At 41.0% G+C, this 16,248-nt stretch overlaps 1 protein-coding gene across 1 annotated transcript; it reads right to left on the bottom strand.

Moving 5' to 3' along the window:
- Window positions 1-25: 25 nt before the first annotated feature.
- Window positions 26-16,215, bottom strand: nup188 (nucleoporin 188). The gene is made up of 43 exons (XM_067575229.1): window positions 16,118-16,215; window positions 14,184-14,238; window positions 13,773-13,846; window positions 13,601-13,685; window positions 13,390-13,470; window positions 13,001-13,045; window positions 12,804-12,896; window positions 12,557-12,676; window positions 12,233-12,444; window positions 11,545-11,659; window positions 10,764-10,964; window positions 9,946-10,026; window positions 9,740-9,832; window positions 9,524-9,643; window positions 9,308-9,434; window positions 9,009-9,167; window positions 8,200-8,326; window positions 7,989-8,076; window positions 7,828-7,904; window positions 7,591-7,705; window positions 7,284-7,404; window positions 7,108-7,174; window positions 6,806-6,931; window positions 6,420-6,660; window positions 6,108-6,314; window positions 5,850-6,019; window positions 5,694-5,763; window positions 5,538-5,605; window positions 5,264-5,459; window positions 5,046-5,123; window positions 4,838-4,923; window positions 4,578-4,723; window positions 4,312-4,490; window positions 3,788-3,988; window positions 3,146-3,238; window positions 2,884-3,036; window positions 2,449-2,586; window positions 2,257-2,331; window positions 1,873-2,088; window positions 1,645-1,776; window positions 1,491-1,564; window positions 1,243-1,372; window positions 26-872 (listed from the first exon to the last, which is right to left on the bottom strand). Exons 1-43 carry the CDS (start codon window positions 16,156-16,158, stop codon window positions 693-695), a joined length of 5,256 nt encoding a protein of 1,751 aa, XP_067431330.1. The 5' UTR covers window positions 16,159-16,215; the 3' UTR covers window positions 26-692.
- Window positions 16,216-16,248: the final 33 nt, after the last annotated feature.

Genomic DNA, 16,248 nt, shown 5'->3' with positions numbered 1-16,248 from the left:
CAAAAAAAAAAGTCCAAATTAGAACTTGTGGTACAAAAGTCCCTTTATTGGCATATACATTTAGGTACAAATCTTGGCAGCCGCTTCAATGTGTGTACATGGATAATAAGCACAGATAAGAAAATAGCAGAGTTAGAGAAAATGAAGAGAATTAGAAAAAGTCTATTGCAGTTTTACAAAGTAAGCTTTTCTACTACATTATAGATGAAATAAGATTATATTTGAAAGGTCTAATATTTTTATTTTTTTTTTCTAAGTAGCACTTGAAACGTGTCTGGTCATTTCGTGTTGTCAAAGTGGCCTATAAAACTAGACCTTGGAAAGACGGACCGCAGTCGGTCACTGATGTTAAAGTAGCACCGAGACTTCTTCAGAAATCAGGCAGCTTTTCGTTGGCCTTTTGAACACTTTAGTTGTACTCATGTCAAATTTTAGTCGTAACAGCAGTTTTGGCAAAATGAAATGTTCAACAGGTTATCAAAAGTCTGGCTCCAATCATTAATAAACATCACATTATTAGAATAAACACTCACGCCCGGTCACAAATGTTTACTAATTAAACTACTGTAATCACTGTGTACTTTTACAATGAGGCATAACACCAGAAATGTTTTTTTTTTTCCCTGATGGTACTACTGGAAGTACAAAACAAAAATGCTGGCTTTGTAAAAGAACATTGAGATCTGTGAGATCTATCTCTGCACAAGTCTGACGAAGGCCTGAACGAGCTGGATGATCGGCTCCTGACCTTCATGGCTTCCCTTGGAGCCCGGTGTGGGTGGTTTGGACTGGGTGGAGGGGAGGATGCCGCTGGCCGGAGACGATGGTGAACCCCTGCGGAAGTGGCGGGACAGGCTCGAGAGAAGAGTGCTCTGCGGGGGGGGACAGATAGCAGAGATGAGAGAAATTAGATAATATTCTGTAGGTGTGTTAAAAGCATACAGAAGATTTCAAACAAGGATAGTTTACAGACATCATATGCACTTTTTCCACTATATTCTGGGGCTCTACTGGAATATCTTTGATTGATTTACACTTCAAAAAACTTCTTAGAAACAAAGGCTACAGCATGGACAGCTGTTGTACTTCAGGAACAGCCTTCAGAGCAGCATTTTTTACATACATTTGCCTCAAATTGTGGAACTTTGACCACATTTAACAGACATCTGACACTATAACAGCATAAAAAAAATACCAAAGTCAAAAAAAAAAAAGCATGACAAGAGAGTTATGACATCTCACCAGTTCAGAGCTGAGCTCCTGTTTGAGCCTCTGTTTGTCTCGAGGGAGGATGGAGGGATCTTTGAGACACCGAACCGCCTGCGAGATCAGCACGTAGAAACAGTTCTCCATGGTGAACATCAGCAGTGACCTGTAGAAGACAGAAAACAAAAATAAGTCACTGTCCCAAAGAAAAAAAGACTTTAGAAGACTTTTAATTTCAATCAAGGCTCCATGTGATGAAAAAAATACTTGCAATATTAACTCACTTCAGTGCTTGGAGCTCCTCTGATGATGCTAGCGAGGCGATGCTCAAGGAAACAGGTTCTTTCTTCTTTTCCATCTATACACAGAAATCCTTTTAAAGTCAGGGATCTTGGTTAACTGTAGCTGAAATGATTCATAATTACACTGAACATTTACCTCGCTCAGCATGCTCAGGGCCACGTTGATGGTGGCCAGCAGGGTTCCGAACGAAGGAGCCACGTCAGGGTCGAACGCAGGAGTCGTGAAGCTGAGCACAAACAAGGTCCTATACTCTGCCAAGTCCATACACTGACAGATGCAGAAACACAGAAGAGCATCTCAGTTTCTCTATCTTCTCTATTATGATGATGTAGCTGGAAATCTGATGCTAATAATCAGGCTGACCTGGTCCAGGAGAATCTGGCAGCAGTCTGGTGTGAAGTGCTGCAGCGTCGCCAGCGTTTTGCTGAGGATCTTCAGAAGGCTGCACTGTACGGCCAGCAGGGCTTTCTGCTCGGCCTCCTCTCTCTCCCCTCCACCTGCTGCCTCTTTAGACGGGGTCTGGGGGGGGCGTTGTGTCCTGGGGAGGGGACCAGGGGGCAACGCCTCACCGTTTTTAGCCTGAGAAAAATTCCCGAAACACACAAACACGCAGCTGTTGTTTATCTGGATATATAAACATCCCAAAGTGTTTGGTGGGGACTCATTGAAACTCACATTGGTTATAATGATGATAATGATGCTGCAGGAATCATATATAAGAAATCATAGGATTGCCTGGTTTCTGACCTGGAGGTAGTGATGGAGCATCTTCTTACTATGGAGCAGATATGTGCAGGTCTGGCACAAGTAACACAGATTTACCTGCATGGATGAAAGAGAGAAAAAAAAAAACTATTAATAAAGCTGAATAACTGACTGACAGTGAAGCCGTGGTGGTGTTATTAGCGTGGCTGATGTGGAGCTTCGCTCTGGACTTGCCTGTATGTCTCGGAGCAGTTTGGGCAGGTGAAACTGCCACTCTTTACAGAAGCTTGAGAGCTGCAGCAGGAAGCCGACGGTGTGATCCGCCTCGTCCAAACACGCCAGACTCTGCACTGTTCGCACTGCATTCAGACACTGAGCAGGAGAAAACAGCATGAAAGTTAGTGATAAACCCTGACTTACCTCCCACTTAAATCTGTCTTAAGCTTTAAAAGCAACAACACTCACATTACTGCCATCATACAGCTGTACAGCAATGGCTTAATTCATAGCAAGTCAATTTCTGTGGCTTTAATAACTAATTAATTTAATAAATCTTGATTTATATAAAGGCTCTAAGTGAAAACAGGGTGTTCCAATAGCAGATTAAGGTAAATAATACTACTGATGGTATCTTTCATTGTGTGAACTTTCCCGCCATCCCAGTCGTACCTGTAATATGCGTTCTTGATGCACCCCAACAAAGTCCAGGGCTTCATTGATGAAGTTGTAGCGCAGAGTCTTGAGCAGACTCTCCATCAAGGACATGCAGAGGCGATACACACCCGGCCAGCAGGCGGAGTCCTGGGACTTACGGGAGAAACTCTGCTCAGGGACATGGATATGTTATGTTATTATGTCATGTTAATACACAAAGAACTGCCGTCTTACATGAAAGGCAGAAAAAAAGTCACTATAATTTAATTTCTATTACCTGTGACGACCCGTTTGAAGAGACCTCATACACGCTGAGGAGAGGGAGGCAGATTGTCTGGATGACTCCTGCTCCAGCAACAGCTGCTGCCCCCTGCAGGAAGTATGAAGACATCTTAAACTTGATGTAAAGAATTCATTTAAAAACCAAACTGTAAGCTGGTGATATTCCTTATTGTTAACAAATCTCAAGAAAACAAAAAAAAAACAACCATAATTAATCCTATTAACATTGCATGTGTGTCCAAAGCCTGATATATTTATTATTCCTCTGTGACAAAGAGCGTCATTGTTGTCCAAAAACTATAAATAAACACATTAATGAGCCACACTGCTGCACTGGGTGACACGTTCCTACATTTTGATGACAATATAGTATATTTTGGGTCAATTAAACACACAATCGTGTAACTGTAAACATCAAACGTGTATTAATCACTTACTGAAAGTAGTCACCAACAATTGCACTACTTACTCCTAAGCTATATATTTGAGACCCATTCTTAAAGAATTATGTCTCCTAGGATCCAGTGGGTTTGGGGCTGAGTGCTGCACGCTTTTGGTATTTTTACAGCATATATTAGTAATAACAAAAACATATAAACAGACCATCTTTATCCTTTAAATTTCAAAGTGTGTTTACCTGAGGGGTGCGGGCCAGCGTGAGCAGCAGGTGAAGCGCAGCCTCTGTGAAGTAGAGGTTATGTTTGGATCGCAGGCTGAGCTCCACGGCGCTGAGCACCGAGGGGAGGACAGGAACCTTCCTCATCACCGAGACCCAGTGCTCGCCGTCCTCGTCGGTGCGACACAGTTCCTTCGCTAAATGCAGCGCTAGTACACACACCTGAATAAAACAAGAGGGGAAAAAAAAGATTTACTTTAAAAAATAGCTGGTGCTGATGGTAGTTTGACCCCTATCGAAGCAGTAAAAGTGAACAGTGGCAGAGATATGTGTTAATGTAATAAATGTTCATCTCATCTTTAGTATTTCCTCTGCCTGAACACTATGCCAGACTATTAAAAACACATTTGATATCTTGAATGACTGAAGATAAATCTTGAAAATAAAGATCATTAACTTAAATATGTAACTGACTATTTGACACCACTGGAAGCAGAAATGTGGAGCCAAAACAGACATTTAAACACTCCTCCGCCTCCGCTCACCCCGTCTCTCTTGTCCTTCTGAGGGCCGCGGGGAGAGTCTGTCTCCATGCTGTCCTCTTCCTCCACCGTGTCTCCCATCTGGCTCATGTGACGAGTATTGTCTATGAGCGCCAGGGCCTCGTCTTTCACCGTCTCGCACACAGACAGCAACAGCTGGGGCAGCTGGGAAATCTCCCCGCCTGGTTAGGGTTGACGCAAAATTTCATAAGCAAAAAAAAAGACGGAACTACAGGTCTCTGCAGCATTTCAAACGCGGCTCCGCTTACCGTTGAGTCCCTGAATCTGCAGCACAGAAATGAGCGCAGAGAAGATTTTGGCTTTGGTCCTCTCCATCATCTGCTGGTCAGCTTGTAGGACAGACTCCAAGATCAGGGAGAGGGGGGACAGGATGTCAGGAGCTGTTGCTACCACGCTGGAGAGAAGAAGAGAGCAGCAGGAGTTTATTGGGGATAAAGGAGGTAGAATGGTTGGCTATGACATTCATAGAAACCTATAAAGTTTCTCTGTCAAATGCAGGAATACGCACCCTCGCCACTGTTTGAGGAGGATGAGAAGTAAAGTGGCCATCATGGATCCGAGACGAAGACAAGGCACAGACATGGGTGTCGTAAGCTAATTTAGACAGAAATGGTTAGAAAGTAAAACAGCTTTTAAACAAAAAGAGAAATACAAAAAGTAAGTAAGTGAGTAAGAAGACAAAAAATTCAAAAAAATATGTTGTCAAGATGACTTACAGCAGCTTTAGTTCCATCGAGCACGTCCATGAAAAGCTTCAGCTTGGTTGAGTCTTCCGTTAGCTGCATCACATCCGACTGAAGACAGAAAATAAATTTTCATTGCAACAGTTCTGCTTTGTCATTTTGCAGATCAGCTCTTTCCTAAAAACACTAGTGAAGTCTTCAGGCAACGATTTAAAAACACCACAACCATGACCGGGTTTACAGTAACATACGTGACTAGTGGAGAGTATCAGCAGCATCCGCCAGGCAGAGATCAACATCTGGGTCTCTGCGAAGTAACAGATGCCTTCCTCCTCCATCTCCGCAACGTGGCAAACCAGAGATTTGACATACTGGGACCAGTACTCATACCGTCGCGCGTTGGAGAACTTCTGAAGACTGTCTTTCAGAGACTGCTCCAAGGAGCCGCTGCAACAATACAGACACGATTAGCATAAATCTCTGGAGATTTGAGTGATCACCTGTAAATGACAATATGGAAGTTACCTGACTACGTAGTAGATCTCCAGGCCGATGATTTTCATGACAAAAGCACAAGTTTCCAGAACACAGGGCTGAAGACGAAAGAAAACTCTTGAGTTGACACATCAGACATCCAAGTACTCGTGTGGTCATTATAGCAGTGTAAAAAGAGCAAAGTACCTCCGTGGTGTCTGACGGTGGGGTGAGCGTTCCGAAGAGAGGTGTTGTCAAATTTTCCCAAAACCTGTCTCTGCGTAAAAAGAGCAGCAATATATTCATAAGACTCCGTATTCAATCCAAGGTCAAGGTATGGATTGTCTTGAGAGATGTGCTTACTTGGTGCGTAATACTGAGATGGCGCTATCTCTGCGGTCCTGCCAGAGGGCCAGGAGGAAGGCCAGGGCTGCTCGGTGGAGCAGGGGGGGACACCAATACTTCCCCTGCTGTTTGGAGTCGATCAGGTCCAACACCACATGGAGGCAGCTCCACTCACCGAGCAGAAACTCCTACCAGTCAAAAATAACACGTTGAGATATTTTGAAGCACATCTTCAAATACACTTCTTTTTATTCTTTATATTCCAGTAGTTCTCACCTTTGACCCCTCACTGCCATCTTTGACTTCTAGGTTGAGGAAGAGCTCGATGAGGCCGGGCTGAGTTTCCACGGCAACGGTTAGAAATTCAAGGATCATGACTTTGATCCTCATGTCTTCTGTCTTGCTCTGGAGCCGAGTGAGGAACGCATCCCGAATGGCTGCTGCGTCGCTGCCGAGGCAGGCGTAGACGGACATGGGAGCCACCTAGAGACAAAATAAAAGATCAGCATCGATGATACAATATTGAGTCGAGAAACAAACTCGTCAAGTATGACTGCAAACACTGTGCGTGTATGTGGATGTTCTTACTGTGGCGAGCCTTTTGAGCAGCTGGATTGCGAGCCGAGGCAACGCCGGGTCGTGTTTGTGGTAAATGTATTTGGCCAGGACAACGATGAGGTTGTTGCCGTGACCGCCGTGCTGAGTCAGGGCCTGCTCCAGAGGGGACACGACATCAGACGGCGGCTTCAGACGGATGACGTTGTTGGTGACAGAGAAGGCCAGTTTGACTGTTTGGATCAGGATCTGACCAGGACCCTCGGAGCCGCAGCTGGACGGCGTTAAGAAGAGGGAAGAAAAAAAAAAAAGAAAACAAAATGATTTAATGTGAGAAAGACGGAAGGATTTTGGCAAATTATATGAGAACATAACGAGAGAAATGTGGAAAGAGGAACGGAAAAACTTGACATGAACACCTGCTGGGCTGTGCAGCCAGGACCACATCGATGGTGTCCACTCCGACTCCCATGATATTGACGACTGCCTGTCCAGCCTCAGTGTTTGCCAGGCTGTAGATGCACAGAGACTGCAGGGTGGGAGTGCTGCATCAAGGAAGAAAAAAAGAGCAAATCAACAACTTCACAAGTAAATTAACTACCTAATGTCTGACAATAAATTAATCAGGGCTGCAACTAACAATCATTTTCATTATCAATTTAATCTGCCAGTTATTAATCATCGTTTTGTGCGACCAGATACTGTATTCGGTATGCCTTACCTGCCCTGATCCTCTCCCTCTGGGCTCAGATTGAGAATGGCATGGATCAGCTCCAGAATAAGACAACCTGCAGCGACACACAGCAGCAAGTGTTTATTCAGTTTAATTTTCTTTATTTTGTCAGTCTGGTTTCTGGGACAAAGAAACTTGCCAGCACTGTCATAAAGCGCCCTTACCTATCCTCTCCCTGACCCCGTATGTGTTATAACGCCACTTGTGGTACGTGGGCAGCATCTCCTTTAACACGAGCAGCACACAGGGGATCAGGCCTTTGTTCTGAGTGCTGCCGAGCTGACCCTGAAATAATCAACAGAGGGAGATGGAAGAGAGACATGATGCACATTATAGCAGCAGGGCAACACATTTAAAGATAAAAAATAATATATTTACCTCTTTATTTTATGTAAAACTACAATGTTCGGCTGCTCCTACAAAAAGTCGGCAAGAAAAACATTTGTGTGCATCTCATTCAGTGAAAAATACCTTGACCAGGGTTGTGATGAGACGGAGGAAGGCGATGGTCACAGCGTACTCCCCTCTGGGCTGCTCAATCTGGACTAGCAGGTTGCCATAGTTACCTGCTTTCATCCCTTCAGCGCTACAAAAAAATAGAGAAAAAAAAAGGTTTTTTTACTATTTGACCCCAAAAAAAGTTAAACTCCTTGATGTTTTCCAGTCAAATTAAACACAGCACAGCACAAAGTTTGAGTTTTTCTTTACCTCACACACTGGGCCATGCTGGTCAAAGGGTTGGAGGCAAAGGGGAGGAAACCTGTGTGGTGCAGACTGGACCACACCTGAAAGTTTAAAAAGAAACATTAAGAAGATGTGTGTGAAGAGGATTCAAGACTGTTCACACTAGAAGTAGCCAGTGTACCCACCTTCCCTGGCATCCTTGCAGCCAGTACGGAGAGGCAGTTCACACAGGAGGCGATCACGTCCACTGGAGGGTTGATGACCGACGTTAATCTGACGGACGGGAAACACACAAATTACAAAGGAAAAAAAAAATCCATTCTTGGTTTTAAATCAAGACTATTTTAAAAATGAAGTACAAAATAACAAATACACTTAATCAGTAGTTTAATTTACCTCTGCAGCAGCATGTATATGCGTGAAGTGAGAGGCAACAGACAATCTGACACGGTCCAGTCTGTGCTTATGATCTTATGGACCAGATCCAGGATCGGCTTCACACGAACACAGTGAGCGATGACATCTAGTACGAGAAAAGGCAGAGGAACAGACACAAATTAACAATGCTGAAAAAATAAAATAAAATCAGCGGCAAAATCAATTAATCAACTGACAGAATGAAATAACCAAACATCTGCACAAAACATTTTTGGGAAACATTAAGGAAGAATGCCAAACTTTTGCTGGTTGCAGCTTCTCAAATGTGAGAATTTGAAGGTTTTTTTTGTGTTTTACATGATTGTAAACTTTGGATTCTGGACGGTTGGATGAAGCAAAACATTTTAACATTATGATGGGCATTTTTCACAAATTTTCTGAAATTTTATAGACAAAAGGATTAACTGATTAATCGAGAAAATAATCTTCAGATTAAATCCATAAAGAAGATAATAGTTAGTTATATATTTTTAATGATTTTTTTTTAGTTTCATTAAACATTTTGGGCTGTTTACTAGACTAAGAAATCAGTTTCATGACATTACTTTGGACTCTGAGGGTAACTTGCGATGATCACTGTGCATCACTTTTTCCATTTTCTAAACATAAATAATTATAATTACCATTGATGGTAATCATTACATGAATCACTAGATGGTTAATTACAAATACTGCAAACATTGTGTAACGGAGCTTTATTCCTTATGTGTGAGGATTAAATGAGAGTACAGTCTGCTTGTGTAGGTAATGAATGATCAGGTTTATACCTGCGGTTGAAACAACATGGAGCAGCATCTCCACCTCACAGGTGAACAGAGTCCAGGAGCTGTAGGAGTAATCCCAGCGCACCACGTAGCCCTGCTCGCCTCCGATCATCACTTGGCCCAGCACTCCTTGTGGCATCCACAGGTTAGTCTGCCCTGTGCCTGATAAGAGGTACGTCACACAAGAGAAACATGAAATGATTTCGACAAATACGCATCAAAAACCAGACCCTCGGACATTCTTGGGCAAACAAAATTTTGAGTCTGTATTCAAATCTCACAATAACAACCAAAAAACTAACCAAGCGGGTAGAGAAGTTTTGGCGTCTGTCTCCTCCACAGTGTCTCGTCGTCCTTGGAGATGATATCGTTGGGCTTATGTTTGTAAACTTGTGTGTAGAAGGACATCTTATCTAAAAAGTTGTACACCTGTCGCATAAAAGGTAAAAATACATTGCTTAGTAATTTAGATAAGGAAGTGAATACAGTGTTTGAGTTTGTTTCTGTGTGAAATTTACCTTTTTAACAGTCGACTTGTTTGACAGAAGTGCAGTTAGTAGCTGTAACAACGGTCCGATCTTATGAGGGAACATCCCGACTGCACTGTCCAGGATCATTCCCAATCCCATGTTTGGCTTCTAGAATAAACATTTTATGAAACAGTACAGATTATTTACAGTTCTCACTCTCGTTATCTAATTAGTCTTCCTCTGTTATGTTTTTTTTTTTCTCACCATTTCCCAAAAGACTTCAGCCAGACTGGGAGCAGAGAGGACTTCACAGGCCGCGTCGATCAGGTGGGAGCACTGTGTCGCCACACCGTCGGCCTGTCACGTGCGTTATGACGAGGGCAAATCACCAACACAGGTTACAAATATGAAAAATATGACCATGACGGGGGACATTTAATAGATAGACATGTAAAAATCCGCCTGCGTACCTGTAAGCTTTCCTCTTCAAAAGAAATGATCACAAATGAAAGGAGGCCGTAGATACACATCTTTGCTGTGCTCGCTGTACACTGGAGAGACAAAGAGATGAAGAGTTTTATTTAGTATAACAATACAAATATGAGAATAAAGGATGATACCTTCTGGTATGTGTGTATTTAACTGGTGTTTAAAAGTCAGGATGGAAAGGTGATTGGTGGTGAAACTTGTTATTTTCAGGAGGTCAGACCCAACCAGGTTTGGAATTTTATATAATTTGTTCCCATTAAAAAAAAAAAACTGTGCAAAAGTCCCCAAAAGCTTTTAGTTTTTGACTCCAAGAATGCGAGTACATTTTTAAGTGCGGTGTAACGTCTGGCTTCACTGCTGATATACACCACAGTTTGAGAGGCATGATTATGACTATAAACTGATCCACAGCTCAGCATGTTTCCCTTCTGCCAAGTGGTTTTTATTCCAGCCATCTCATTAGAGACTGATTTAGGTCTGTGATTACATTTAACTACCCGGTAGAAAAACCCCGAAGTACTCTTAACTCAGAGGATAAAGATATGAGAACTACTTGCTCTATGGCCTTTGATTAGAGCGTGGCTTAAGACCTCGTTAAACTTGATGTATTTCTGTTCAAAAGCGCGCAGCAACAGGATGACATTTCAGTATATTAGATATTGAGAGCAGCAGAGGGGCAGGGTTTTCCCAGCAGTAACAAGAGTAACCATTAAAAGAGAGACTGTTTTCTTTTAACTAAAAGTTATAGATTTTCTTTTTAATCTTCACTTCTTGAGAATGTGTATCTGTGTTCTCTTACGTTATTCCCTGAGACTCCGAGACCTTTCAGCATGGTTGAAAGGTACTGAAACACCGCCAGCTGCAGAGCGGTGTTGCCTATCCTCCTGACCACGGGGCTGGACTCGTCTGGTCTCAGCGTGTGTCTCAGCAGGACCCAGGCCAGCAGCACGGGACCATGATGAGGGATGTCACCGAACGTCAACAGCAGCTGATCCATCTCCTGGAAGACGCGGAGAAAATACGCAGGTTCAGATGTCTGTAAGATTTATTTTAGGTTTCTAAATCAATTCTTTCAGTCTGTGATAATCTTCTGCAATTTATGTGGATAAACGCTGATACCTGAAGATCTAAAGACAGCGTTCAGACAGATTGATGGAAAACAGTAAATTTTATATATTTTATGACTAAGATATTCCTCATATATTCATGAGGAATATCTTAGTCATGACCGGTCCGTATTTTACCAAGAATAAAAGTGATAAAAATTGAAAATAAAAAACAGAAATGTTTTTCCACAAGTTGAAATCTTCATTAGTAATTTCGCTTCTTCTAGTGTGTGTGTCTGTGGTGCAATTTTGATAAACACTGTTGCATCCAGCTCTATTTTTTGGGGGGGAGTTTTCCCCTTATTTGAATTGAGGGTCTAAGATAGAAGGTGTTGTATGATTGTACAGATTGTAAAGCCCCCCGCGGCAAATTTGTGATTAATAAATTCAGTTATGCAAATATAAAAATGTTTTGACTCCATGGTTGCATTACATTATGCTAATGTCTGCTGTATTTAGAGACTCAAATCAAACCTTAACAACATCAGGAGCACTGGAGAACTGATGCTGCTCTGTACAGTCTTCCAAGGCGCACTTGTGCAGGAAGTCTATGTCCATTCCCTCGACCAGGATGAGAGAGCTCAAGTATCTGCAGATTAGAGAAACAGACAAGACATTAAAGATCATGCATATAATAAAATAGTAAGCAATGAATTAGAGCCCGACCATAAATCAGCCACATTGATAAAGCACCCAATATTAGCATACTGCAGATAAACCAGTATTGGTGTTGACAGAAATGAGAGTGCAGAAATGTCTAAGATTTAGAAACAGTGACATCATTACATAGTTTGTCCCATTCAGTGCACATCATCACAATTCTTTAAATAACAATTTTAAGGAATCCTTGTAAAAAAAAAAAAATTGTTTATGTTATATGTTTATGTAAAAAAAAAAATCGATACCCGCTGATGTTTTGTTATTGGATTATTTTTTAACTCTTAAACATTGGTATCAGCCTAAAACATCCGGTGAATGACCTATATGGTGTCAGATGTGTTTGTTTGTGGTTTGCATTTGTCATATAGATGCATGTTCTGTCTGCTAAGTTTGCAGTGCATTAAGTCACAAACCACAAATAGACATACCTTCCTGGATTACACGTCACTTGTAAACATGATCAAAAGGCACATACACACAAACTCTCTCAAAGAGCTCTTACCCGATACGGTCAACCAGCGCATCCATGCTCTTGTCTACTAGGTGTCTGTTGGTCTGCCGCAAACCAAAACCCTGCTCTTTGAACATTTTGGTGAAGCTCAGCAGGTCAGACGGGCTCATCTCAAAGTACGCATAATACAGGAAGATGATCTCCAGCAGCAGAGACTGTTCTCTCAGACACTGCAGGAACCAACGTGACACCTGCCTCTCCGTCTGTCAAACACACAAAACGTGAAGAATTATATGTAGTATTTACATTAGATTTAGGTTACGATACACAGAGTATTAACCAAATGTGAACCAGACGTATGAACCACATAATCACCATCAGGTTTCCGTGGGTTTCCCATGTTGGTGCTTCTGCTTTGAAGAGGTTCTCAAACTGTGACTGGTAGTTGCTCACTAGGTCCTTCTCCAGTTTATTGACACAGTTAGAGTACTCAGCCTGGACAAAAACAAATGGTTATGTTAAAATAAGAACAACTAAACCCATTGTTTTTTCTGTGTGAAATGCGAAAATAAAGCCATGTTATGAAATTATCCAACATGACCCAGATCCGGCTGTTTCTTACCCTGTAGGGATGTCGCTCATCTTGAAAGTATGTCAACAAGAGGAGGACACATCTGAGCAGACACATGCGCTCCTCGTAGTAATAGTCCGCTATCTGTGGACACAAACACACATGCGGTCAAACTCACTGGATTAAATAAGGAAACTAAACAACTAGACTATACAGCAGGTAAATGGCTGCAGGTATCAGATACTGACCTTCAACAGCAGCGTCTGGCTTTGTCGCTCATCCTTGAGAACAACCTGAGTGGGAGATTCTGTTATTCAGCATCTGAATATCTTTCATAATAATATCTTCATACAGTCTTACACATTGTAAAATGTGTTATAAATTCAACCAGGTCAATCACATTTTTTTTTTTTCCAGTCATGAATACCTTTATTGTACAATTGTTGGTTATTTGACCTTAAACAACATATAATCAAATTTAAGAAGAGCAATGCTTTAAAATAGTAGAGATTTTTGTTCCTCATAGAAAACGGTGAATTCAATCTATTTTATAGGTTTAAAAAAAGAAAACTGTGACATATTTATCATTTTCTGTAAAATTCCAACACAACTGAATTATCAAAGAGAGGACAGGCACCTTTAATGAATCACGGGTTCCTCTGTAGTCCTCCTGTAAGTAACACTGTAAAAGCTGCACACTCTGCTGCTCATCAAGACCCTGTAACATAATTAAAGCATTAACTCATTATGAAATCATCATAAAATGCACAAGAGGTCAACAGGAAGTATAGTCTTTCATTTTGAACTATGAATCATTGTGAATTTCAACTGAAATTTTTAACTCTTACCAGCAGTTTACTGATCCTCAGACCAAAATCCTTCAATGGTTGTGCAACATCTTTGTTCTCCTTCACTTTCCCAGCAGAAGAGGAACTGGAACAAAGGACGCTGAAAATTACCCCTCCAGTTGATATAAATAATAATGTATTTGATGTCAGAATTAAAATAACTGTAATATACCTGGGTGACTTGTAGTAACTGAGTCCTTGATGTAGTCTGTCCCAGTGTCTGTCAAGTTCTGCCTCTATCTGAGCCTGTGACCGTTAGAGATTATATCATAAAGAGAGAAAATCATTTGAATCATTGGGGCTAGTGTCATTTTCTGTAGCCCTGTATCAAAAATATGATCTCAGAGGGCAATAAATCATATTTTCTTTATCAAAAAGCAACTAACTGATATTAGGATTGTGTGATTTTGATAGATCTGAACCTACCAAAAAAGTCTATTCCATTTATTACAAAAACTAGAATCAAATTACAACGTAACTATCTGACCACCTCCAATACAAATCCTCTCACATTATATGCTGTTTTAGTAGCTACACACTCCTCCATATATACATAAAGTCATGTGGCAACAAGAAGATGTACCGGCTCTCGCAGTGCTGATCTTCCCAGTAATATGGTCCATAATTCTCGACAGCTCCTAAGAGAAGAATGGATACATTTCAGTGAAACCCTCACAGACATCAATTAATTCACAGCAGTGTACATTGATGAATAGTGATCAGTTCATCTGCATGTCAAAGCACATTTTGGTCAACTAGGCAGATTAAGGACGAGCAATATGACAATACAAATCTGTCAACTTCTGAGGTTTTTCTACATCGTTTATACTGTAGTTGCTATTCTTTTAGTAGAAGGACAGAAGACTTGTCTTGTAATTGTCTGGTCATATTATCTATAAACAGTATCTCAACTGAGTTTTGAGAACATTTAATATAATACCGATATATATCAGTATTGTGACATAAAATAACGTACACTGTGATGAATTTAGAGCTGAAAGGATTAGTCAGTGCAAAAACTCTGTTGCTCAAACCTCTGAAATACAAGCATGTGTTGCTTTTCTTAGTCATATACAATCATAAATTAAATATCTTTGGGTTTTGTCATATAGCCTATCATTGTAAAATTAATTTTGGGACAGTTGAAGATGTCATCTTAGACTCTGGGAAGTTGCAATGGGCATTTTTCCCTGTTTTGTGATACTGCATTGACTAAACAATACATCAGATAAATCCATAATGAAAATGGTCATTAATGGCAGCCCTAGATTAATTATGTTTCTCTAAAAAAACCTGTTGTAATACCTGTTGTGAAAGTAATAATTTCAGCAGCACCTCAGGGTTTGAAATTAAATAAGTAGTTTAAGTATGCACTGATACTGATAAAAAAAGCTGTTGCAGTGTAAGCATCATTGCAACTTCAGAACTGATGGAAAGATTAGATGACTACATAAAGATCAATGTGTTGTAGCCCTTAAAACTAGATAGTGACACTCATGGATGCATTTCAAAACACCCGCCTTCAACGTTACACCTCCAGTCATTTTCCCCGATAAGAAAATTGTCAGTTCATATTAACTGTTAACTGACAGCAACATCCAGTTCATTTGATTTAATGCCAGGAACAAGGCTGGTGAAGCTTCAGTTTCTCCAGCGGTGTCTCATTTCAAGTATCAATGTACACTTAACTCTAACATCCATAGACAACTGTGCACCATGGTACCTTATCAATATCCACTTGACTATACCGAGATACTATTTGTTATTTTATATTTGAGTTAGTCGGTTTAATTATTGCATATACTAATTTAGCCTTTAATTGTATTTGTTTCTTTTCTATACCTGTTTGTTTTTGTATTTTGATTCATGCCAAGTGGATGTAATACTTTTATTTCCCTTTGAGTTAGTCTATTTAGTTACTGCATATACTAATTTAGCCTTTAATTGTATCTGTTTCTTGATTTATATGACGTGGCTGATGTAACGTTAACACATTAATTTCCCTTTAGGATTCTCTGACTCGTGCGTCTATTTTCAAACTGCAAATGCGAAGGATAACATTTCCCATTCAAATAATCATAACTAACTTAGCTATTGTCCCAACACACTAGCTTCGCCTTTGTCACAAACACCAACTAACCAGAGTCGAGTCTCAACGATTATTGGAGCTAAATGAAAAGCGTTATGTCTCGAAATATGACCGACGTCTCCTCGTGTGGTTAAATAACCAGAGTTAACTTCACAGCTCACAGCGGTGACATGCTGTTGTTGACATGCGGCTGGCTGACACACACCGCGCTGTTGAAAGCATTCAAACGTTTAACTGCTAGCGCTTGCTAAGCTAAGTTAGCGTGGCGCTAGCAGCTTTACAGACACACAGTCAAGTATAAATGTTACACTTGGTGGGGCTTGACAAGCTGACAAAGTTGTGTAGAAATGCTTCCTGGCGAGCACATTTTTAAGAAAAATGACTTAATAAATATAGACGTTAGCTAAAGTTTATTGCCATTTGCCTACCTGACGCTCATCTCCGATTCCGCCATCTTCGTTCCTGCCATGTGATTGGTTGTTATGCTCTGACGTCACCGCCGCCGTTGTCTTCTTCTTCCTTTTAGATGTTTTAGATGTGAACGGCAGTTTCTTGCATT

This window comes from Thunnus thynnus, chromosome 19, assembly GCF_963924715.1.
Source record: "Thunnus thynnus chromosome 19, fThuThy2.1, whole genome shotgun sequence".
Taxonomy (NCBI): Eukaryota; Metazoa; Chordata; class Actinopteri; order Scombriformes; family Scombridae; genus Thunnus; species Thunnus thynnus.
The sequence above is the reverse complement of the archived record's forward strand: the minus strand, read 5'-3'. Positions and strand labels throughout refer to the sequence as shown.

What these genes read in the sequence shown, in the direction of transcription:
- nup188 (XM_067575229.1), bottom strand. Translation starts at nt 16,158, where the DNA reads ATGGCAGGAACGAAGATGGCGGAATCGGAGATGAGCGTCAG. An exon ending in GCCAGACGCTGCTGTTGAAG is followed by an intron (nt 12,897 to 13,000) that starts GTCAGTATCTGA and finishes TTGTGTCCACAG; the next exon opens with ATAGCGGACTATTACTACGA. An exon ending in GTGCTCCTGATGTTGTTAAG is followed by an intron (nt 10,965 to 11,544) that starts GTTTGATTTGAG and finishes CGCGTCTTCCAG; the next exon opens with GAGATGGATCAGCTGCTGTT.